The sequence below is a fragment of the Cyprinodon tularosa genome, unplaced genomic scaffold, assembly GCF_016077235.1.
Source record: "Cyprinodon tularosa strain WSP-4 unplaced genomic scaffold, ASM1607723v1 ctg164, whole genome shotgun sequence".
In the NCBI taxonomy this organism is placed as follows: Eukaryota; Metazoa; Chordata; class Actinopteri; order Cyprinodontiformes; family Cyprinodontidae; genus Cyprinodon; species Cyprinodon tularosa.
In genome coordinates this window covers 209,525-233,363 of record NW_024038475.1, presented here as the reverse complement: position 1 = coordinate 233,363, position 23,839 = coordinate 209,525, and the positions used below count along the sequence as shown (strand labels likewise).

The 23,839-nt window shown below is 43.3% G+C and overlaps 1 protein-coding gene across 1 annotated transcript; it reads left to right on the top strand.

Moving 5' to 3' along the window:
* Positions 1-16,393: 16,393 nt before the first annotated feature.
* gorab (golgin, rab6-interacting) lies at positions 16,394-23,446 on the top strand. Its single transcript, XM_038280799.1, has 5 exons — positions 16,394-16,605; positions 16,679-17,006; positions 17,599-17,700; positions 17,790-17,930; positions 22,399-23,446. Exons 1-5 carry the CDS (start codon positions 16,551-16,553, stop codon positions 22,745-22,747), a joined length of 975 nt encoding a protein of 324 aa, XP_038136727.1. The 5' UTR covers positions 16,394-16,550; the 3' UTR covers positions 22,748-23,446.
* Positions 23,447-23,839: the final 393 nt, after the last annotated feature.

The window sequence follows — 23,839 nt, the reverse complement described above, 5'->3', positions numbered from 1 at the left end:
GTGGTGAGGAAGAAGCTGTGGTGGAAACCACAGTGTTGCTCAATGAATGAGGTGTGTGATAATGATGATGTTGGTAGGAAAGAAAAGAAGGGAATGGGGGGGCAGCTCTGCCAATTTCTCCATGGCAACCCTCGTGTTTACACTATACGCCAAGCTGGCGCTCTGATGTGGCCCGGTGGTAATCACGTCTAGAGAGACGGAGACAAAACAGGGACAGACAGAGACACTCTGGGAGACACCAGCCGATGAAAAAGCTTGGCCACAGATTAAAACGGCTCGAATCGAGAATGAATTCAAGCGGGTGTGAAGAAAAACTGCTGCGGTGGCGACAGAAGATCCGTCTGTGAGGTTGGAACTGTGAGGAGCTGAGCCCAGACTGCATTTCTCAGCTGTGCTCTCAGCATTTTTTTTACATTTCACTCACAGAATGGGCCTAAAGGTAAAAGATTCAGGAATACAGCTCACTGAGCTTCAGTAGTCCTGCAGGCGAGCCACAGAAGCTCTGAAGGTAGAACCCAATACACTGATAAGGGATTAAACATCAGGATCTGTGGAATAGGGTGCTGAGGAGGGTTTCAATTCAATATATTAATAAGAACAATAGTCTAAATTACATCTGAAGACATCTTTTATCAAATCTAAACATTACCTTTTAACCAAACTCATCTTTTTAAGTCTTTTTTAAAATTATTCATTACTACTCATTTTGCTGCTTACATGAAACAGATACATTTGAATTTTTGTTAGTTTTTAAGGTGTATATTTACAGACTCGAGTCACATGACTTCCACATTAAAGTCATTCAATTTATGACTTTAGACTTGAAAAATCTTGGACCTTGACTTTAACATTTATGACTGGAAATTTGAATTGGTCTTGAACCTGTTTGCTTGAAAAGACTTGATTTGAGCCAAAATCTAAAGTTTGAATCACCTGCTATTTAAAAGGTGTGCACAACATGGACTTTACTCATCCAGTCTTTCCCCACTTTGCATGTATGTATGCATGAGCTCCAGCATAACCGATCAAATTCACCAGAAAAAGCAAATATGCTTCCAGAAGTCATTTCTTTCTGGTACGTAAACTTCAAAGTAATCAGCACAAAACAAAACAAGAGAATCACAGCTGGAGGCAGAACAGATTCCAACTCTCTGACATTTGCTTAAATAATGAAAATCTGTGCTTTTCTTCTGCCATGAGAGATAGATTATTTTATAAGTATATATTATATATAAGTTAATCTTATCAACTGATGTTCACTTGCACTTGTCTCAAAAGGTGCTAAGATAAATATGGATTGTCTTCTGACTCCTGCCTGATCTCTGCCTGTCTGTGTACTATACCTGGAACTGTTTCCCAAGTATTTTCTAGATTTCCCTTCATCACCTCTTTGCACCTCTGATCTCCTGGCTCTGCCAACTAAGCACTTCACCGACATTGCCTTTGACTTCGCCCTTTGGATATCCTGCCTATATGCATCTGCTTGGTTTAATCTCCAGCCCGTCCTCTGACCATCGACACATCAGCGTCTGGGACTCTCTGGGGTGCACGCCCTGCATCTTGTTGGCAGCCAACCAGCTGGAACCAACCTCATCCTCCACTTCCAGTTAAACGTGGTCACTAACCTGTTTTTTTCTCCTGCAGAGGTTCCTGTCTTACACGCCAACGCTGCCGACTTTGGTTCAGTTATCCATAAACTTTTTGAGAAGTCTGTTTGTCCACCTCGATTACTTCCTATTGTCCGGATCGTGACAGATTGAACTTTATTAAAAAGTAAAAAAGTGTGAGGTTTCAGACTTGGGACATGACTTGAAAGTTACCTGTTTACATGAGAGTGGACTCTAACTTTAACATAAAGACTTGAGGCTTGCATAAGAATGACTCGGTCCCACAGCTGTCTACTCTATTTATACTTACTAGTTTATACAAGCAGGACCGGAGACAAGTGAGCATGTTTTCTTATTCATCTGGTGATTTCAAAATAAAATATTTGCTTTTCTAAATCCAGGGGAATTCTCAGGTTGAGCAACATGAAGGGATAACGCTGCTGGAAAAAGTGTTAAAATGAATCTTGTAACTGGTACAGGATGTTTAGGTTTGATTTTAAGGACGGTGTAAAATCCCTGGAAAAGACCAGCGGCTTGAAGAGCCGCTGCGGTGGATGTGAAGTAAACAGCTGAGTTCTTATTGTTGACTGAATGAGGATATTAATGTGTGTGAGCATGCTGATCCCTGTAGCTGGTTCCCATGGCATCAGCCCACCATGTTCCCAGTTCCCCTCCAGTATCAGCTGTCCCGCTGTGGTTCCGAGACGCGGGTCAGGAATGTGTCACCCCACAGTGAAATGCATCATGATGTTTAGAAATGGGCCCACAAAATGTGGAGCTGGTTTCTGGGCTTCTGGAGCTGATTAGCGGAGTGTTAGTGGGAGGAAACGATGATCAGTCCCGCCTCAGATGAACGTCTCTGCTGATGGAAGCCGTGAGCAGAAGCCCAACAATGGAATCAACAATATGCATCAGTGCAAGACTTCAGGTTTAGTGCCTTGCTCAGGGGCACATCAGAGCAAAAAGGTTGATTCAAACCTACAACCTTTAAACTACAACATGATGAATCACCGAGAGACAGAAACCAGTTTACATCAAAACCAGCAACCTTTATAAAAATGAATGATCAGCCATAAACCGTCAGAACTGTAAAGAGATAAATGTTTATTTTTTTCTGACTTTCTTCTAATTTCCTCTTTATTCTTATTGTGACTTTTACATTTTGTGTTTGTTTACCTTTCAAGGTTACCTTCTTTGTTTTTAAGTTTTCATCCTGCCTTAGCCTGTTCATTTTTCCATGCTTTTGTTCATTTAAGTCTGCTTTAGTCTCAGCCTTGGCAGAGATTTCTCTTCCTGGGGTCCAAAAAGAACATAAGAACATGTTAAAACAATGAGAAAGCATAATCACAAACCAAAACAGCTGACACAAAAAAAACCTAAACCGAGTCTACCAACTTTAACATTTGAAAAACAACACAACCAGCTTCAACAGCACACTACAACAATGCAATAACACAAAACATTGAAATAAAAAAAAGTATCTGTTACTTTGTGTTTTTTCATACTATCCACTATATACTTTAATTTCTTTTTATCTTAGTTTTGTATATTTCATGCCAAATTTCATTTGTTCACTTTTCAAGGGGGAATTTTGCTCTGGTTTTATCACTTTTCTACTCTGGTTGTGTGACAGCTTTGCTCTCATTCTGTTACAGTGTTGCTCTGGTTCGGTTACAGTTTTGCTCTGGTTCTGTTAAAGTTTTGCTCTGATTCTGTTACAGCAATGCTTTAGTTCTGTCACGCTGTTGCTCTGATTCTGTTACAGCATTGCTTTAGTTCTGTCACGCTGTTGCTCTGATTCTGTTACAGCAATGCTTTAGTTCTGTCACGCTGTTGCTCTGATTCTGTTACAGTTTTGCTCTGGTTCTGTTACAGATATTCTCTGGTTCTGTTACAGTGTTGCTTTGGTTCTCTCACAGCGTTGCTCTGATTCTGTCACAGGGTTGCTCTGTTGTTATTACAGTTTTGCTCTGATTCTTACAGTTTTGCTCTGGTTCTGTTACATTTTTGCTCTGGTTCTGTTACAGTTTTGCTCTAATTCTGTTACAGTGTTGCTGTGGTTCTGTTACAGTGATGCTCTGATTCAGTTACAGCGATGCTCTGGTTCATTTACAGCGTTGCTCTGGTTCTGTCACAGTGTTGCTCTGTTTCTGTTACAGTTTTGTTTTGGTTCTTTCACAGTTTTGCTCTGTTGCTATTACAGTTTTGCTCTGATTCTGTTACAGTTTTGCTCTGGTTCTGTTACAGTTTTGCTCTGATTCAGTTACAGCGTTGCTCTGGTTCATTTACAGCGTTGCTCTGGTTCTGTCACAGTGTTGCTCTGTTTCTGTTACAGTTTTGCTCTAATTCTGTTACAGTGTTGCTCTGGTTCTGTTACAGTTTTGTTCTAATTCTGTTACAGTGTTGCTTTGGTTCTGTTACAGTTTTGCTCTAATTCTGTTACAGTGTTGTTTTGGTTCTTTCACAGTTTTGCTCTAATTCTGTTACAGTGTTGCTCTGGTTCTGTTACAGTTTTGCTATAATTCTGTTACAGTGTTGCTTTGGTTCTGTTACAGTTTTGTTCTAATTCTGTTACAGTGTTGCTCTGGTTCTGTTACAGTTTTGCTCTAATTCTTTTACAGTGTTGCTTTGGTTCTGTTATAGTTTTGTTCTAATTCTGTTACAGTGTTGCTCTGGTTCTGTTACAGTTTTGCTCTAATTCTGTTACAGTGTTGCTGTGGTTCTGTTACAGTGATGCTCTGATTCAGTTACAGCGATGCTCTGGTTCATTTACAGCGTTGCTCTGGTTCTGTCACAGTGTTGCTTTGGTTCTGTTACAGTTTTGCTCTAATTCTGTTACAGTGTTGCTCTGGTTCTGTTACAGTTTTGCTCTAATTCTGTTACAGTGTTGCTGTGGTTCTGTTACAGTGATGCTCTGATTCAGTTACAGCGATGCTCTGGTTCATTTACAGCGTTGCTCTGGTTCTGTCACAGTGTTGCTTTGGTTCTGTTACAGTTTTGCTCTAATTCTGTTACAGTGTTGCTCTGGTTCTGTTACAGTTTTGCTCTAATTCTGTTACAGTGTTGCTGTGGTTCTGTTACAGTGATGTTCTGATTCAGTTACAGCGTTGCCCTGGTTCATTTACAGCGTTGCACTGGTTCTGTTACAGTTTTGTTTTGGTTCTTTCACAGTTTTGCTCTGGTTCTGGTACAGTTTTGCTCTAATTCTCTTACAGTGTTGCCCTGGTTCTGTTACAGTGATGCTCTGATTCATTTACAGCGTTGCTCTGGTTCTGTCACAGTGTTGCTCTGTTTCTATTACAGTTTTGTTTTGGTTCTTTCACAGTTTTGCTCTGGTTTTGTTACTTTTTTGCCTTGGTTCTGTCACAGTTTGTTTGTCTTTATGTAATCAGTTCGATCAGCTGCTCTCTTTCTTGTGTTTCATTTTTAGCAGTACTCCTTCCAGTCATGGATTTATCTAATGTCCTACCACTAAAACACCTGTCAGGTTTCTTTCTCCCTTCTCGGGTGAACCCTGGTTGATCCTTATCCTGCTCTGAGTCCTTGCCTGTTTATAAAATGGAAGCCTTTCTGCATTGGTTCCCAATCCTCGCTCAACAGTTTTACACTTTGGTCTCCTCCTTGAGTCAATTGCTCTCTCCTAGCCAATAATTCCTTTCTGAAATTCAGTTCTTGAACAATGACTCAGTTCAACTATGTGGATTCAGGATGGAATCAGTCAATAATCACCCAGTCCATAGCGAAACAGCGTAACTTAGAAAGAACCATAGCCCTTCATGGACAATCACCACACCTTACCCACTAAAGCAAACCTTTTATTATTACTACCGGAAACCTCAATCAACTAAAGACTCTCTGTATTCTCATCCTCTCAACCCATCATCATCATTCTAGGCATCAACTGGTTGCTCATCCACAACATCCAAATTAACTGTCAAAGCTGGTCCTCTGACTGCCTCTCCTCCTGTCTCGAACATGGCATTCCTCCGAGCTCTCCTCCAGGCTTCTCAAACAACATTCACAGTTGACGACCAAGTGCTGCCACATCAACCATATAATTGTGCCTTTAAGCTTTTATCTGGAGCTCCACTACCCACCAGTCACATGGATAATGTTGGAGTTACGGAGAAGAACATCCATCAATCCCTCGCAGTCAGAATTATCAGAACATCATTATCATCACATCCGGGGGGCAGGCTTCTTCGTTTCAAAGAATGATGGTTCCCTTCAACCCTGCAATGACTGAAGCTTAAAGTAGATCACAATCAAGAACAGGTTCCCACCAACTTTAATCTCAGCAGTCTTAATATGTCTCCATGAAGTGGTGTTTTCAGACCGCTTCAACACCAACCAACTTGTCCTCATCTGCCAAGGAGATAAATGGAAAAGACAAACTAATTTTTTATCCTTCTTATATGATAAAACTGTTGTAATTGGACCTTTTGATAAAGTCCTCTAGATAAAAAAAAGATTTGTCATCTTTGCTTTAGTTCAAAGATGTTTAATGAGTCTAGGAAGAAGTCAGAGTAAAAACCTAGAAATTAGTGGGGAGACATACATTGCCTTGCCAAATTGTTCAGCCCTCTTAAATTAATATTTTGTCGCACATTTGCTGCGATTACAGCTGCAAGTTGTTTGGTGTATCTCTATCAGTTTTGCACATTGAGACATTGAAATATTTGCGCATGCCTCCTTGCAAAACAGCTCGAGTTTAGTGAGGTTCGATACATTAGTAACCAGCAGTTTTAAGTTCTTTCCAAAGTTTCTCCATTAGATTCAGGTCTGCCTTGATTTGGCCATTCTAATACCTGGATATGTTTATTTGTGATACATTCCATTGTAGATTTAGCAGTATGTTTTGGATCATTGTCTTGTTGAAAGATACATCCCCATCCCAGACTCTTTTGTAGACTCCAACAGGTTTCCTTGCAGAATGCTCCTGTATTTGGCTCCATCCATCTTCCCATCAATTTTAACCATCCTCCCTGCTGATGAAAAGCAGACCAAAGCCATGCTGCTGCCACCACCATGTTTGACAGTAGGGATGGTGTATTCAGGGTGATGAGCTGGGTTCCTTTAATGCCAAACCTAACATTTTGGTATTGTGGCCAAAAAGTTTGATTGTCATTTCATCTGACCAGAGCACCTTCTTCCACGTTTGCTGTGTCTCCCAGGTGGCTTGTGGCAACCTTTAAACAAGATTTATAATGGATAGATTTCAGAAATGTCTTTCTTCCATAAAGGCAAGATTTATGCATGATACGACTGATTATTGTCCTTTGGACAGAGTCTCCCACCTCAGCTGTAGATCTCTGCAATTCTTCCAGAGGAATCATTGGCCTCTTGGCTACATCTCTGATCAGTCTGCTCTGTTTGAGCTGAAAGTTTAGATGGACAGCCGGGTCTTCATAGATATGCAGTGGTCTGATACTCCTTCCATTTCAATATTAATCACATTCACAGTGCTCCTTGGGATGTTTAAAGCTTGGGAAATTTTGGTATCCAAATCTGGCTTTGGACTTCTCCACAACAGTATCTCGGACCTGCCTGATGTGTTCCTCGTTCTTTGTGATGCTCTCTGAACTTTAAAAAGACCTCTGAGACTATCACAGACCAGGTGTATTTATACACAGACTTGATTATACACATGTGGATTCTATTCATCATCATAAGTCCACATTGGATCATTGGGTCAACACTGGATCATTGGGAGATTATACCTGAACCACTGGAAAGAGTTTGCTGCACTGAAAGTAACTGGGCAATTCATTTTGCACGACCCATTCATCAGTTTTTTTTTCAAAAAAGATTTAAGTATCACTTACATTTTGCTTCACTTCATGATTGTGTCCCTCTTGTTTTTGAGCCTTCACAAATAATTGCAATTTCATATCTTTATGTCTGAAGGCTGAAAAGTGGCAAAAGATCAAAAAGCTTAAGGGTGCTAAAGGCTTTCGCGAGGCACTGTACAATGTGTTTTTTTCACAGCTATGTGCAAACCCGGGATAATAAGCTCAAAAAGTAAAGTATTACTATTAAATAAAACTAGTTTCCATCAGGCAATAAACAAAATACCCTACAGTTAGAGGTGAGGTAACGGTCAGCATGAAGGCTTTTGACCAAAGCAAAACATTTTAACTAAAGTTTTCTATCTGCTGTTTTGTTTTTTTAGTTACTCAGTTTTGAGCGTCATCGATCAATGGAGATTAAAAATGATGGCTCATTTCTTAATTAATGTCAACTCTACTTCAGACTGAATTAGGAACAATAACAGTTTTTGTTTCTGTGGGTAAAGAGTTCATCTTCTGCTCAGTCCTTCATGTCTCCTGATCATTCATTCGTTCCAGACATCTAATTAAAATCTATATCTAAAAGACAAAACTGGCTGCTGCTCCTGAGCAGAGGCTCAGCTCATTTGTTTGGTCTGCGCTTTAAAGGGTTACTTCAGTCCAGTAAGAGCCATAAAAGCTATAAAAATTCATTTTCTAACTAATCAAATTGGCTTCATGTAATTGTTTATAAAGAACATAAAAGACAGTAATGAAGCAGGGCCATAAATTTATCACAGCTGTTTTTCTCCATTTGGAACAATGAGTCATTATTGCTTTGCAAGCCCACAAACACGACACATACTTAGATTTAATATGATTAAGTCAGCTCTTAACCGATAAATCTCCATAAGCAGCCCTCAGCAGGGAGCTCCTTCCCTTCAGCCCAGAACCAGAACCAGTTCCTCTCACAGGGAACCAGGTGAGGAGGGTGTGGCCTCTTTGTACATGGAGCAGCTCAGCAAGCAGCTCCAGGGGAGATGGGGCGCCGCCGCTCTAAGGGTGAACCCATGCCAGAACCTGCTAATAGGCATCCTTCCCTCCTCCTGCCTGATTCGGAGCAGATGTCTGAGCGTTCGCTCTGGGAAACGGCTGAGATGAGAGACGACCGAGCCGCCGGAGCCACAATAAATCCTAGAAACGGCTAATGAATAAAACAACAGTGGATCAAATGTGGCATGGCTAAAAATAATTTGATTAAGAATCGGATCCAGGAGCCAAACCGTCGCAGGCCATGCTGGAGACAGCTGCATTTGTGCATGATCCCGGCCCGTTCAGCGCCGCGCTTTCCCTCCTAATGAGCCCCTCTGATCGGAGAAGCTTTCATGGTAGGGGGTTCTGAGCCGAACCGAAGGCCTGATGAATCAGTTGTCATCACTTGTGATTGCCTGTTTAAAAGGCCCAAACACTCCAACTGTGTTCAGTCAGGTTCAGCCAGGGTCAAGCCAAAATCAGAACACCGCCCTGCTCGGCCCAAAGCCTGCCTGCATCAGCAGCTCCTTCTCCTGTTTATTAAACACGTCTCTCAGCCAAGGTCGTTTGGGACGCAGAGGCTATGCAGGAACAGGTTCTGTTTAGCAGCAGGTCTGCTGAAATATGTGTTTTTAAGGGGGGCAATAAAACCAGAACGTTTACAGAGAAAAGCACGGTGGGGGCCCTGTAATGCTGAGGGCCTGTTTCTCTTCCAAATGCATGAAGAGCTCGAAACCAGGAGTCTTTAGGTGAACATCTGATGGCCTCTGCCAGAGATCTACAAACATGTTCTGGACAAATCAACCTCATGGCTACATCCTAGGGCTGAGGGAACCACAAAGGAACCAGGACTCTGGAGCATCCATTGACTTATCAGGAGAGTTTAGAATTAGATGTTAATTTAAGAATCAAAACACCTTGAAACCATAGTCTGACCACATCCCAGGTCTGAATCAGACCGGTTTCTATGAACCCGCCTCTGACTGACCTTTATGGATCTACATATATCTCCTTGGTTTGGTCCTTGTAGTCCTCTCCCCCCGTCGGCCGTCCTATCTAACTAGTCGCCTTTTTCCTCCCAACCCGAACTGACAGGCCGCCTCTTTCAGCCGCTGTGCTGCTGCGGCTGCAGCCGGGACCAGAACCCCAGGAGGAGCCAGACCGTCTGGACGTGACACCTTTGAAGGCTCCGGCTGAAACAGCTGGTCGCTGTCCAGAGTTCCCCGGTTCGCTCCAAGGTGTCCACACAGGGAATCTGGTGCCAAGGAGAATCTAGCTGGGAGGCAGGTGGGACAGGGAGCCATTGTTTCTCCTCCCTACAGGTGGGACTCCTCAGAGAGAGAAGCACAGAGCTCAGTTCAGATGGACCGGGGAGCTTCTCCAAGAACATTAACAGGGTCTGGCAGAAAGCTGGCACAGCCTGCACATGGAGCCAGGTCTGAGGGAACTGGGACAGAGATGGAGAAGCTCTCAACTGTCAGCATTATCTAAAGCCCCAAATGTCAAATTAAGAAATCATACAACCCTTTTCTATTAAGAACATGAATTGACGTCACAAAGCTGAGGTTGTTTTTCTGATTCAGGTTTAAAAAGAGAAAATCCTTTAGAGATAATTGACCAAGAATGTTTAGAAAACATTCTCTGAATATATATTTTGTTGAATAAGACTTGAATTCATAATTTGGAGAAGCGACAGGTAACTTTTCCCATACTGAAAACATACAGAGTCAGAACTAAAATTTCTAAAACTCAAAAACTTTCACTTTCACTACCACCTCAGTAACTACAGGTTAAGTTTGCTGAAAGCAGCAGCTACTTCGCAGTATGGAAGTCCCATTTACTGATGAAGTATGGGCTGTGTTGTAATTTTTACCAGCAGAGATGATCATAAAGCAGTGGATTGTTGGATAATATCTCAAATGGAAAAAGAATATTCCTTTAAGAATAAAGTATAGGATGACTGTGTTAGAGCTGTACTACTACTGGAGGTTTGGGAAAAGCACAGAAAACGACATTCAGAAAAAGAAAATGATGATGAAGGTGGACGTCTCCAAAATATCAGGCTGCAGGTTTGTCCACTGGTGGGAAATTTAGGAGCAAATCCAGAGGAACCATTGAGGTTTGGTCAGGATGAGGGATGAAGGCCGAGGGGTCAGCTTTTACCCTCACTACAGATGTTCTGAAACAGCAATTAGAGAGAAGTTCCTCCAGCTTCCAGCTCCGAGCCGCAGTAACAGCCTGACCTCTAATCATCCTCAATTTCTTCCAGGCTCCAACTCTCTGTGATGGTCGTCTCTGCAGAATGCCTGTTTATTTTTCGTGGCACTTCCTGTTAGATTGAATGAGCATCACGAGGAAAGCCTCTGTGGGGAATACACAGAGAGCGGTGTGCACGCTCACTGCACGCGCTCGGCCGTTCTCCGACACGAGAAAGCAATCTTTTCCTCAAAACAAATTAGGACTTCATGCAGGAAACCATGACCATCCTGTTTAAGAGCAGCTTTATCTGTATTCTGCAGAAAGGACATGTTCATGTTTCCATAGAAAGACAGAAATGATTTTCACTTGAATATGTGTCTCAGCTTCAACGCAGCTTGTTCAAATGATTATATGAGGTTCTTTAGAATCTGGTTGTGACCTTTGACCTTTAAAGTCCATAGCTAAAGGTCTAACTGCTTCTAGTTTGTAGGTGGCACGCTCTCTCTCAGCCAAATTGAGAAATAAAGCACGAGTGAATGCTAAATGTAACTACCGAGCTGCCTCGGTGTTGATGGCGGACTAAAAACACGCCTGAATCTTTTTATTCTAACTGATGTTGACGAATAAAGTGACTAACCTGCAGCGACACGCCTGTTCCATGATAGACCACCTGACCTTCGTTTCGCATAAGCAATCAACTGACCTACCTATCCACAAGAGAAGCTGCTTCCTCTGTGTGTTTGAACTACTTTTGAACTACTTTGCTTCCCTAAATCGGCACCAAAACTAACTGCTTTACCAAAATTCTCCACATTTGCTTCTTTTTTGTTTTGTTGAGTCTTGCAACGCCTGAGAAATCACATGCCTACTACTCCTGCTGGTGCACAATCTGTCTGCTTTGGCATCATAGAAAGCAACTATTTCTGTCTGCTAAAACACCTTTTCCTTTTTGTGCTTTGTTCTGTTTACATTTCCGCTATTTTCCAATAGTATTTCCAATTAGTATTTCAATAATACCAGAACAATCATGTTTAATCTCTGTGAGTGGTTATCTGAGCTGAGGAGTTACACAGAATTAGGATTTTAATTATGTAAAAGTTCACTGCTTTGTAGTTTTATTAAGACTGAGGTGATCTTAATAGGTTTGTTGAAGTGTTACTCTATGGAAAACTGTGTTAATTAGTCCTGCAGAAACAGACTGGTATCTACATGCTTTGTCACTGTGGTTCACCCTCCTGTAGAAAAATCACTTCAGCACCACTGATCATCCTGGTGAAGTCCTCTCCTTCAGCTCCATCCTCTCCTACAGGGGATTTATACACTTCTCTGACCTTTAACCCTCATCTGCCTTCACAGGTCGTCTCAGTAATGAGCCATGTGGCTCTCACTAATCAGGACCCCAAGGCCGTCCCATCCTCAGCTACACGCTCTTCGATCCAGCCATCTGGACACCATGCCTGCTCTGTCTCCACTCTGCTGCCGATTTATGCCCTCCTGAGGTGTTTTGCCTTTTAACTCACACATAATTACCCCCCCACAGATGCAACAAAGATGTGGAGGCCAGTTTTTATTGGTTGCCAAACAGAGGTCATTGTTTTGGTATCGCTTTCTGTCAAGAGTAGAGCTGACGTAGAGACAGACTTTGTTCCCAAGAATTGTGTGTGAGAGAAAAAAACAAAAAAACAATGGAAGGCCAAGATAAGAAGAGCGATGAGTTGATGGAGAGGAACGCTGAGAGTAACGTTCATGCTGATTCACTCAGCTGTTTCAAGTTTCTGTTCCCGGCCAGGACGACCCATGGTGCTCTGAATCTGTTAGAGTCCAACGGTGAGACTCACAGCAAACTTTAGAGATGGAAGCAGCTTAGCTGGATTTAAAGGCTGATGAATTCCTCATCATCTATCTGTCCATCCATCCATCCTACCATCTATCCATCCATCCATCCATCATCCATCCATCTATCATCCATCCATCCATCCATCCAATCATCCATCCATCTATACATCCATCAATCCATCCAATCATCCATCCATCCATCCAACCATCCATCCATCATCCATTATCCATCCATGCATCCAACCATCCTACCATCTATCCATCTATCCATCCATCCATCCAATCATCCAATCATCCATCCATCCATCCAATCATCCATCCATCCTACCATCTATCCATCCATCCATCCATCCAATCATCCATCCATCCTACCATCTATCCATCCATCCATCCAATCATCCATCCATCCATCATATCCTCCATCTAGCCATCCATCCATCCATCCATCCAATCATCCATCCATCCATCCATCCAATCATCCATCCATCCATCATATCCTCCATCTAGCCATCCATCCATCCAATCATCCATCCATCCATCCATTCATTCATCCACCATCCATCTATCATTCATCCAATCATCCATCCATCCATCTGTCCATCCATCTATCATCCGACCATCTATCCATCCATCCATCCATCCATTCATCCAATCATGCATCCATCCATCCATCCATCCAATCATCCATCCATCATCCATTCATCCATCCATCCATCCAATCATCCATCCATTCAATGATCTACCATCCATCCATCTATCCATCCATCTATTATCCATCCAATCATCCATCCATCCAACCATCCATCCATCCATCCATCCATCCATTCATCCATCCATCCATCCAATCATCCATCCATCCATCATCCAACTGTCCACCCATCCATCCATCCAACCATCCATCCATCCATCAACCATTCAGCCAATCATCCATCCATCCGTCCATCCATCCATCTATCATCCGACCATCTATCCATCTATCCATCCATTCATCCAATCATGCATCCATCCATCCATCCATCCATCCAATCATCCATCCATCATCCATCCATTCATCCATCCATCCATCCATCCAATCATCCATCCATCCATCCAATCATCCATCCATCCATCCATCCATCCAATCATTCATCCACCATCCATCCATCCAATCATCCATCCATCTATCATCCGACCATCTATCCATCCATCCATCCATCCATCCATTCATCCAATCATGCATCCATCCATCCATCCATCCATCCATCCATCCATCCAATCATCCATCCATCATCCATCCATTCATCCATCCATCCAATCATCCATCCATCCAACCAATCATCCATCCATCCATCCATCCATCCATCTATCATCCATCCAATCATCCATCCATCATCCATCCATCCATCCATTCATCCATCCAATCATCCATCCATCCATCATCCATCCATCCATCCATTCATCCATCCAATCATCCATCCAACCATCCATCCATCCATCATCCATTCAGCCATAGTGATGGAGGCATCATCGGCTTCTGTCAGTGAGCCCCAGGCAAGCTGTGGCAACAATGTAGTGCCACCATCAGTGTGTGAGTGTGTTTGTGAATGGGTGAATGAGTGAATTCCATGTAAAGTGCTTTGGTCAAGTCTCCTGACTGGAAAAAGCGCTATATAAGTACAAGCCAATTATCATTTACCATTGGATTATCATTTATTATAGGGGTTGAGGAGTCTGGGCAGATATGATAGACGATGGAAGGATTTGCAGGACCATGCTGGAATAAAATCAACTTGGATCCAGGGTGTTGGAGTCCAGTGCTCCAAAACAACCATCCTGGAGAGTTAGATGGTCCCTCAGTACTTCCTCATTCAGTTCAGCAGAGCACTGGTAATGAGCCAATCAGTGTTTTGGGTTAGGAATATGCTTCATTTTAGAATCTATGGCAATGAAGTTCAGGTTGGTAGAGACAAAAAAATGCCCCTGTTATTTCAGAAAATGGTGTTTGTAAAAAGAGTTTTATTCAGAAAGGTTTAAAGGGATAGTTCGGTATTTTTGACATGAATCTGTATGGCATCCCCATCACCAGCGGCATGCAATCACACTGACTTACCCCTGACAGCGTCCTGTGAGCAGAGTTATCGTCCAGTTTTGGTCAAGCCGAAAGTAGTCCTGCAGGTTTTTAGGAACAGCGAAATAAAACTTTTCTCGTCATGTCTCCCTCCGCGGCGGAGGGAGACATGGCTGTTGTTGGGCTCGCTGTCTGAATGACGGCGCGCACTGATACGAACAGAGAGAAAATAGGACCAATTGATAACGACGTGTGACTTTTTCCACTACAATGTTTTTGGGATGCGAAAATATCACTCTTTTGGACACAATGTTTTGGGAAGAGAAAAGTTTTATTTCGCTGTTCCTAAAAACCTGCAGGACTACTTTCGGCTTGACCAAAACTGGACGATAACTCTGCTCACAGGACGCTGCCAGGGGTAAGTCAGTGTGATTGCATGCCGCTGGTGATGGGGATGCCATACAGATTCATGTCAAAAATACCGAACTATCCCTTTAAATAAAATGTAGGACTTATTTTTGTGAATACAATTCAACTAAATTCAGTTTATTTATATAGCGCCCATTCACAACACATGTCACTTCAAGGACCTTTACAATTCAACCACATAATACAGTCAAATTTATTCAAAGTTTTCTATCTAAGGAAAACCAGTTGATTGCATCGACTCATTGACTCGAAGGCAATCCCTCACACTAAGCATGCTTATAGGGACAGTGGAGAGGAAAAACTCCCTTTTAATAGGAAGAAACCTCCAGCACAACCAGGCTCAATGTGAGCGGCCATCTGTCTGAGGAGGCAGAAGCAGAAATAGAAAAAGAAGCAGAGATACAAAAGGCAACTGTCAACCAGTTCCACAGGCGGCCCCGTCCATGAAACACACAGCCAGGCAGACGAGCTCAGAGCCAGCTCCAATGTCAGAGGATGAAAGAGAGCACATCTACTCTGAAAAACAGGCCCATCTCGAATGTCTATAAGCAAAGATGTTGATGGCAGCAGCACAGCTGATATTTCTCTCCAGGATGGTGTCACAGCCAAACAGGAACAGACCAGATAAAGCAGAAGAAAAACAGAGAGCATAGTGTTAAAGAATACTGAAAATGAAAAACATTCAGCACTTTCTTTCCACTGTACTCTGTTGTTTCCTTGTCTCAGTCTGTCTAATAAATGACAAATTAAATGATTTGAATAGAGTTTAAATGTATTTTCATTACATTGTCAAGTACAAAGCAATGAAATGCATTTAACCCATCCCTTAGGGGAGCAGTGGGCTGCCATTGTGCGGTTCCCCGGGGAGCAGTGTGGGTTTTAAGGGTCTTGCTCAATGGCTGTGGGGATTAAACCGGGTACTTGCAACCTTCTGAGCACAAGGGTACTGCTCTAACAACTAGGCCGACACTCTTTAAAGTTAGTCCAATTTAAACTAATTTCAACTAGTTTAAATTTAACCTAATTTAAAGCTAGTCGTAACATGAAGGCAAACAAAGAATGTTTAATTTCAAATTCACACCGAAGCACAGGATTCATCTCTGATTTATTTTCAGATCCACAAACTTAATTCAAACCTCTGACCCCTGGTACTAGCCTTTTAGGGATCTCATAAAGGAAACCACCAAATAATGTCATTATGCAGGATACAATACAACTTTGACCATTTATTGTTGATATGATAATCTAGAATTTAAATTCACTAGATATTTTAAACAGGCCAAAAATAGGATTATTTCGATCTGAACTTTTAATCATTTTTATTTTAAAAAAAACCTGCCTTTATATACATGTATAGAAAATAAGAATGAATACAGTGACATTCTGACACCATAATACCAAGGTTTGACAGTTTTTCCAAGTTTTTTTTTTTTTTTTTTTTTTGTTCAGGCGGTGTTTGGGACTCTCTCTTTGCTTCGGGTCCTTCACGTGGCAGTGGTAAACAAAGATGGCGGAAGTGTTTGGAGCTACTTTCTGTGTTTCTGTGAAGTTTTCTATCTTGGCTCCCCAGCCTGTTAGCCGGGTGTGTTAGCGGGGCTCCTCTAGGGGCTCCTCTCCGCCTGAGGCTGTAGGATGAGCGGCTGGGCGGGTTTTTCTGACGAGGAGCTGCGGAGGATCCAGCAGAAAGGTAAAACAGCCACACAGTCTGATGATTATATCCGCTTTAACATTGAAACACCTGCCCAGGTTTCTCTCCTCAGACTCCGCCGGACCTCCTGGTGCTCCCCGCGGAAGGAGGCCCCCAGCCGCCGGCCGGAGCAGGCAGAAGATGCAGCGGGAGAGAGCACTGCAGTTAGCCGGCTCACAGAGCCTCCTACCAGGTCAGCAGCTCAGCAAGCCGCCGCTGACGCTGGATGGTCAGCCTCCAGAACAGACAGGAGCTCCTGCTGAACAGACAGGCGCTGCTGCTGTCAGACAAGAGGAGCAGGAACCTGCTGATATGAAGCCGAATGAGATCCACCATCCGGCTGCAGAGAAGAAGGAGGAAGAAGAGGAGGTGAAGGAGCTGGACAAACAGGAGGTTGAACTGTGAGTTTACCCTAAAATATTTAAATGATCATTTATTTGTTTTATACATCATTAAAAACAGCTGGTCAGTGAAATAAAGTTTATTTAAAAGCTCTGGAAGTCTCTGGTGAACACAGTGAAGGTCCCACAGCAGACAGACATCCCACTGGAAACTACAATACCCACAATGCACCTCCACCGGCCTTTCTCCTTCTCTTGGTTAGAAGAATTGACATGTATACATTGTTTCCTCTATCCTTTACTTTCTGTACAGTTTGCCTCGTCTGAACTACCATATCAATGTGTTTTTTTTTTTGCACCATGATTTTTCTGCCACACTGTTTACATTTAATCAGTGCTGCACTTTATGTATTGGAAATGTTCAATTACTGTCTGAAAAGCGGTGCTTAACAAAATTTAGTTTTGTATACACTCTGTGTATACAAAATGACAATAAAAGTCTAATTCTGAGCTGCGCTGTAATACAAACATCAGGCGGCTCATGCTGCCTCACACCTTCAGGGAGTTTCCAGGAAGTCAGCCTATTAATTCAGGAACGTTTTGTTCACTTATGTGCATTCATGTGAAATCTTATGTTTAATTACAATTACAGGAGAGAAAAGACACGTCTGGAGCAGCTGCAGCAGGAACAGAGGGAAATCGAGGAGAGGAACAAACGCAAGAAAGCTCTTCTGGCTAAAACCATCGCTGAGAAGTAAGCAATGCTCGTTAGAAGCTCGAAGGGGGGCGGTTCCTGCTTATGGAGGCAGAAACATCATCTCAAACATTTGCTGCTCTGTTCAGATCCAAACAGACTCAAGCTGAGGCGGTGAAGCTGAAGAGGATCCAGAAGGAGCTGCAGGCACTGGATGACATGGTGTCCAATGACATCGGTATCCTGAGGGGCAGAATAGAGGAGGCCAGCTGGGACTACAGCGCTGCAAGGTTGGAGACACACAGTGAAACCCACACAGGTCCAATAGGTCTGGTTCTGAGTATAGATGTCAAAATAAAAGTCTGGAAATAGGAACTGGTCCCTCTGAGGCGTCTCAGTGGTTCCCCCGATCACTATGGGTTAGATTAATGAGATCTGTGGGAGAGGAACTACACCAAGGTGGTTGCAGTACATAAGCAGGACTGGTTCCAGAACCTGTCGGTTTTTTCCAGCTACTTGGACTCGTTATCACGTACTTCTAAAGTTTAGATTCTTTTTCTGCTCTTTGCTGAGTGATACCGGCTTGATCAGAGGCCCTGTGTGGTTCTGCTTCCTCCTCCCCTCTTGGTTCTGTTGCAGACCGTCAGTAAATATCCAAACTAAATGCTCTGATAAACAAAAGATAATTTCTTTCATGTCTTGTGCCTCACTGACACTAAATAAAATCCAGCTCATACTTTTAGACTAGAAAGACGACGCACAATTGTGTTTGTTGAATTTTTTCTTATTTATTTTATTCTTCTTTTTGGTCATGTGATTGAGTGACACCAAACTGATGTTGTATCATCAGACCGGATGACGCAGGCTGGTATTTATCCTATTTTACTGCATTTCCTTTCTTTAAATGAATGTTTTTAATAAAGAACATCGTGATTAACTTTTATTTAATATTATAACCAAATCATTTATTTACTGTCAGTCCCTAAGTGAAGGACAGCTGCTGACCTCAGTTCTCCTAAATTACATCACATCCTCTGCTAAGTCAACAGCAGAAGTCAGATGCAGTTACAGCTTTTTAACCTGAGGAGAGCGCCAAACAGATGGTTTTAGACACAAAAGCAGGATTTCAACAAATGAGCAATTAAATGTTGCAATAATGGCTGGAACATGTAGACAGCTGTAGAAGACAGTTTGTCAGCAAATAAAGGGGACTTAGGGGTGAGTCGTCCTTTAATGGAGGCCAGCCGATTTAATCACGGCTCTGAGGTTAACTGCAGAAATTCAGATTTTATGTCATCTCTCCTGTCATGAGTCCCTAACATGGCGCCTCCTGCAGACAGTTTAAGGAATCGTCTTGCAAATGTGTCATTCTGAGGCATCTTAACAAAAACCTAAACTAGAGAAACATGACCTTTCAGTCTATCTGTCTGGTCCCTGTGTCTGTCCGATCCCTGTGTCTCTGTCCGATCCCGGTGTCTCTGTCCGATCCCTGTGTCTCTGTCCGATCCCTGTGTCTCTGTCCGATCCCGGTGTCTCTGTCCGATCCCGGTGTCTCTGTCCGATCCCGGTGTCTCTGTCCGATCCCTGTGTCTCTGTCCGATCCCGGTGTCTCTGTCCGCTCCCTGTGTCTCTGTCCGATCCCGGTGTCTCTGTCCGCTCCCTGTCCCTGTGTCTCTGTCTGCTCCCTGTGTCTCTGTCCGATCCCGGTGTCTCTGTCCGCTCCCTGTCCCTGTGTCTCTGTGCGGTCTCTGTCCAGTCTCTGTCCAGTCCCTGTGTCTCTGTCCGCTCCCTGTGTCTCTGTCCGCTCACTGTGTCTCTGTCCGCTCCCTGTGTCTCTGTGCAGTCTCTGTCCGCTCCCTGTGTCTCTGTGCAGTCTCTGTCCGCTCCCTGTGTCTCTGTGCGGTCTCTGTCCGCTCCTTGTCTCTTTGTCCGCTCCCTGTGTCTCTCCCTGTGTCTCTGTCCGCTCTCTGTCTGCTCCCTGTGTCTCTGTCCGCTCTCTGTCTGCTCCCTGTGTCTCTGTCCGCTCTCTGTCCACTCCCTGTGTCTCTGTCCGCTCTCTGTCCACTCCCTGTGTCTCTGTCCGCTCTCTGTCCACTCCCTGTGTCTCTGTCCGCTCTCTGTCTGCTCCCTGTGTCTCTCCCTGTGTCTCTGTCCGCTCCCTGTGTCTCTCCCTGTGTCTCGTCCGCTCCCTGTGTCTCTGTCCGCTCCCTGTGTCTCTCCCTGTGTCTCTGTCCGCTCCCTGTGTCTCTGTGCGGTCTCTGTCCGCTCCCTGTGTCTCTCCCTGTGTCTCTGTCCGCTCCCTGTGTCTCTGTGCGGTCTCTGTCCGCTCCCTGTGTCTCTCCCTGTGTCTCGTCCACTCCCTGTGTCTCTGTGCGGTCTCTGTCCGCTCCTTGTCTCTTTGTCCGCTCCCTGTGTCTCTCCCTGTGTCTCTGTCTCCTTCCTACCTGCAGAAACATCTGTTTGGGTTTTATCTCCTCATAGTTCTGGTCTCTGTTGGACAGAACGTCTAGTTCAGGATCTCAGTGTTTGACCTCGCTGCTGATTTTTCCCGGGAAGATGACGGATGTTTGTGTGCCGGGAAGAGAAGCCGACCTTCACCCTCCCGTTACGCCCCGCTCTGCTCTGATTGTGAGGAGTATATTCCTCCTCAAGTCTTTGCATAAAACAAAGAAATGAACCCAGAGTTGAAAATGTTTGACTTTATCTGGTTTGTTGTTTGGATGTTTCCAGAAAGCTTGTGGTGTTCTTCTCTCCTCAATTAAGACAAGGTCTCTGCATCCAGATACTGTGGTTGGAGCCGGAAAAAGTCCGGAGCTGGGGTGGATTTTTAGCACGCTTTCTACTCACAGATTAAAAAATAAATACTTAGAAAATTCCTTAGATGTTTTCCTGACAGGCTGCTCAGCCTGAACCGAGTCTCTGGAGAGCAAAGCGCTCAGACTTCACGTTTCCTCATCGTTGCTTGAAGCAGATGAGGAGAAATGTTTCTGCCTCTGAAGGAACCTAAAGCAAACATCTCAGCATTAATGTTCTGATCAGAAGCTGAGACCTGCTCTAATCTACCAGTTCTGATAGATTAAATGCAGCTGTACACAGGGTCAGAGAGGTTTACATACAGTTTATTAATTGTAGCTGTGGGGTTGTTAGAGTTGGTCAGAGATGCTCCTTTGTGTCAGCATCGGTACGGTGAGACCCTGCCTCATCAAGGAGCCTCTGGAAATAAACTCTACATAAATCCTACAAGGATTTTGCTACAGAACAGAAATGTCTTCAATCTTTTAATGAAAAAGACAGAATCTAAATGCTAGCTCTGGACTTTTACTCCTTTTCTTACTTGTTCTTGTTTTAAAGGTCCTATTTACAGCTTGGAATATCTTTTTTTCAGAAATAAGACCTCCACATAATGTCTATAATGGTGCTGAATAACCGTAATAAATACAGTAATGTATTAAACACTGTTTTTCTAAATTCTTGCAAGTCCAAAATCTATAAATATTTACTTCTGGTTAGGTCGTGTTAGACGGAGCCAGATCCTAGTAGCTCTGTGAGCAGAGGTTGCTGCTTCCCTTCAGGACATGCTAGCTAAATGTTTGCTAATGCTAACAATGGCGATTCGCTGATGACTGACTGGTAGGAGCCAAACTTGCAGTGATCATCTTTAATTTGTGTTCACCTTGATTGAACTCTTCTTCTCAGTTTATCCTCTTGCTTTAATTGTTTGGCCTTTAGTTTGTTAGTTGTCTTTAGTCCTTTTTCTCTGGCTGTGACTAACTTTACATGCTCCATTTCATCCTCTGACATGGGAGCTGGATTGAAGCTCATCTTCCTGGCTGTGTGTTTCCTGTTTCGCCTGTGGAGCTGGTTGACAGTTGCCTTTTGTATCTGAACCCCAGTCGGCCTCGGCAGACGGCTGCATCACGTTGAGCCTGGTTCTATTGGAGGTTTCTTCCTTTTAAAAATGGAGTTTTCCTCTCCACTGTCACCCTAAGCATGCTGTAGAGTTAAGGAGTCGATGCAATCAGCTTGTTTCCCTTAGGTAGAACGTTAACTTTATTTGAATGTCACAAACAAAAAATGAGCAAAACAAAATTCGGAACAAAAATGTTCTCTCACAAAATTAGAGACAACTTTTTCTCAAACTTTTTCTCCACCAAAACCTCTTGAGAAGGCAGTTTCTGTTAAAACTAGTAGATAAAGCATGTAGCATACATTGGTACCTGTTTGGGCACACGTTGCAAATTCACAACATTGAAATCGAGATGCTTCTGGTGGAAAACCCAGAGGAGATAAAATCTACTAATTGACATGTGTCATATCTTTACACATTGAAGATTAATCTTATGTAGTATTGATTTCAAAATAATGGAAATTGGTAGTGATACTTACATGAAATTGGTGCTTAGAAAATCTGTTGCAGTGACACCAAAGACTCAGCCATGTTAAAGGTGAGTCAGCAGTGCTATCTGGTGAGCTGGAGAGAAACAGTTTGTTGCAAATGCACAACTAAGTCCTTCTGTTGTACTTCTGAGTAACAAAAGCTCTTAAAATATGGATGTGGAGTAATTAGCTAAGCGGCATTTAGCTGTTGCAAATCTGCAACATCTGCCTGGAGAGGGTTAACTCCTAATAGCTTGAGGATAAAACATTTTTCTGAACTAGGTCTGGTTCCTGTTCTGGGGGAAAACTGTGTAAATAAATCACGAAAGGATAATAAAGATAATAAACTTCAAACCACCTCCTCTCCTTGTCTGTCCGCAGGAAGCGCTACGAGAAGGCTGAGGCCGAGTACGTGACGGCCAAGCTGGACCTGCACAGAAAGACGGAGGTGAAGGAGCAGCTGGCGGAGCACCTCTGCGCCATCATCCAACAGAACGAGCTGCGCAAAGCCCACAAGCTGGAGGAGCTGATGCAGCAGCTGCAGCTGGAGGCCAGCGAGGAGCAGGAGGAGCAGGAGAGGAGATCTGTAGAACCTCAGAGGAACGGAGGGGAGGGGAGAGCAGAGGGAGAGAGCAGAACCTCCCAGGAAGAGCAGGAGGTACAGCAGGAGACTGAGACAGAGGGGGAACCATCAGAGAACTGTTGTCGGGCAGATCTTCCGGGTTCCTGACGCTCAGATAGGAGGCGGATCTTCCTCACATGGTGGAAAGTATTGGTTCTGTTCTGATCAGATCAGGTTCTAGGAGCTGATCCTTTAGCTCCTAGAACCTGGCAGCTGACCCAAAGAGTCTACGGGTTGTAAAAGAGACTTTGGTTTGGTTCTGATGTTCCTGTCTGAAGTATCCGATCCAGTTGGGGGACCAGAAGCAAACTGAAATAAGTCGGACTCTAACAGGTTCTATAAAAAACCCAAATCATTCCTCCTTTTTCTGTTTAACTGACTCGTTTTATTAGAAGAACCTGATCGGTTCTGTTTTAGTAAAAAGGTTCTCCATGATTCAACGTTCTGGTTTGATAAATAATAATTAAACTTTGGAGAACTTGCTGCTGCAGAGATCAGGAGAACTGGGTCTCCTTTGAAGCTGTTAATCTCCCAGAACCTTCAGGATCAACTAGAACCCCGCAGAGCAGCTCTTAACCCTAAACATGGTCCCGTCCTTAACCCTAAACATGGTCCCAGATCATAACGGACCAGTCCGTTATGATCTGCACTGTGATCAGATGTTAACCTGCGAAGACCAGAACCTCACACTGAAATCTGGGGGACAGGGAGTTGAGAGTAACACTACATGCAGGAGCTTTATAGACTCATTTTAAAGCTGGTTCTGTTTATAGGGATGTTTTCCTTTAATAAAGGTTTAAAAAGCTGCTTCTGTTACTGTGTGTTTTGTCTGGTTCTGGTGTCGGCCCACAGGGGATGAAGCATCTTCAGGACAGGAGCTCCTGGTTTGAGGAGCTTTGGACCAACAGCAGCTGTTTCTGGCTAAAACAAAAGAAAATGTCAAAGTAACTAAATTAACTCCGTTATTTTATAAAGACATCTCGTGTATTTGCAAGTAATATATATTCTTTAATCATTTAGTATTGTTTGTGCTATGTTCTTACCTTTGCTGTTGGACCACATAGATTTGCCAATGAAGGGTGTGTGATTTCAAATTAAATTAGTTTTGATTACTAAGTGAATTACTAAATACCTATATGCGTCACCAAAATAGCCAATAATTTCTGAGACCAGAGAAACAGTAGACCAAAGAAAACTTTC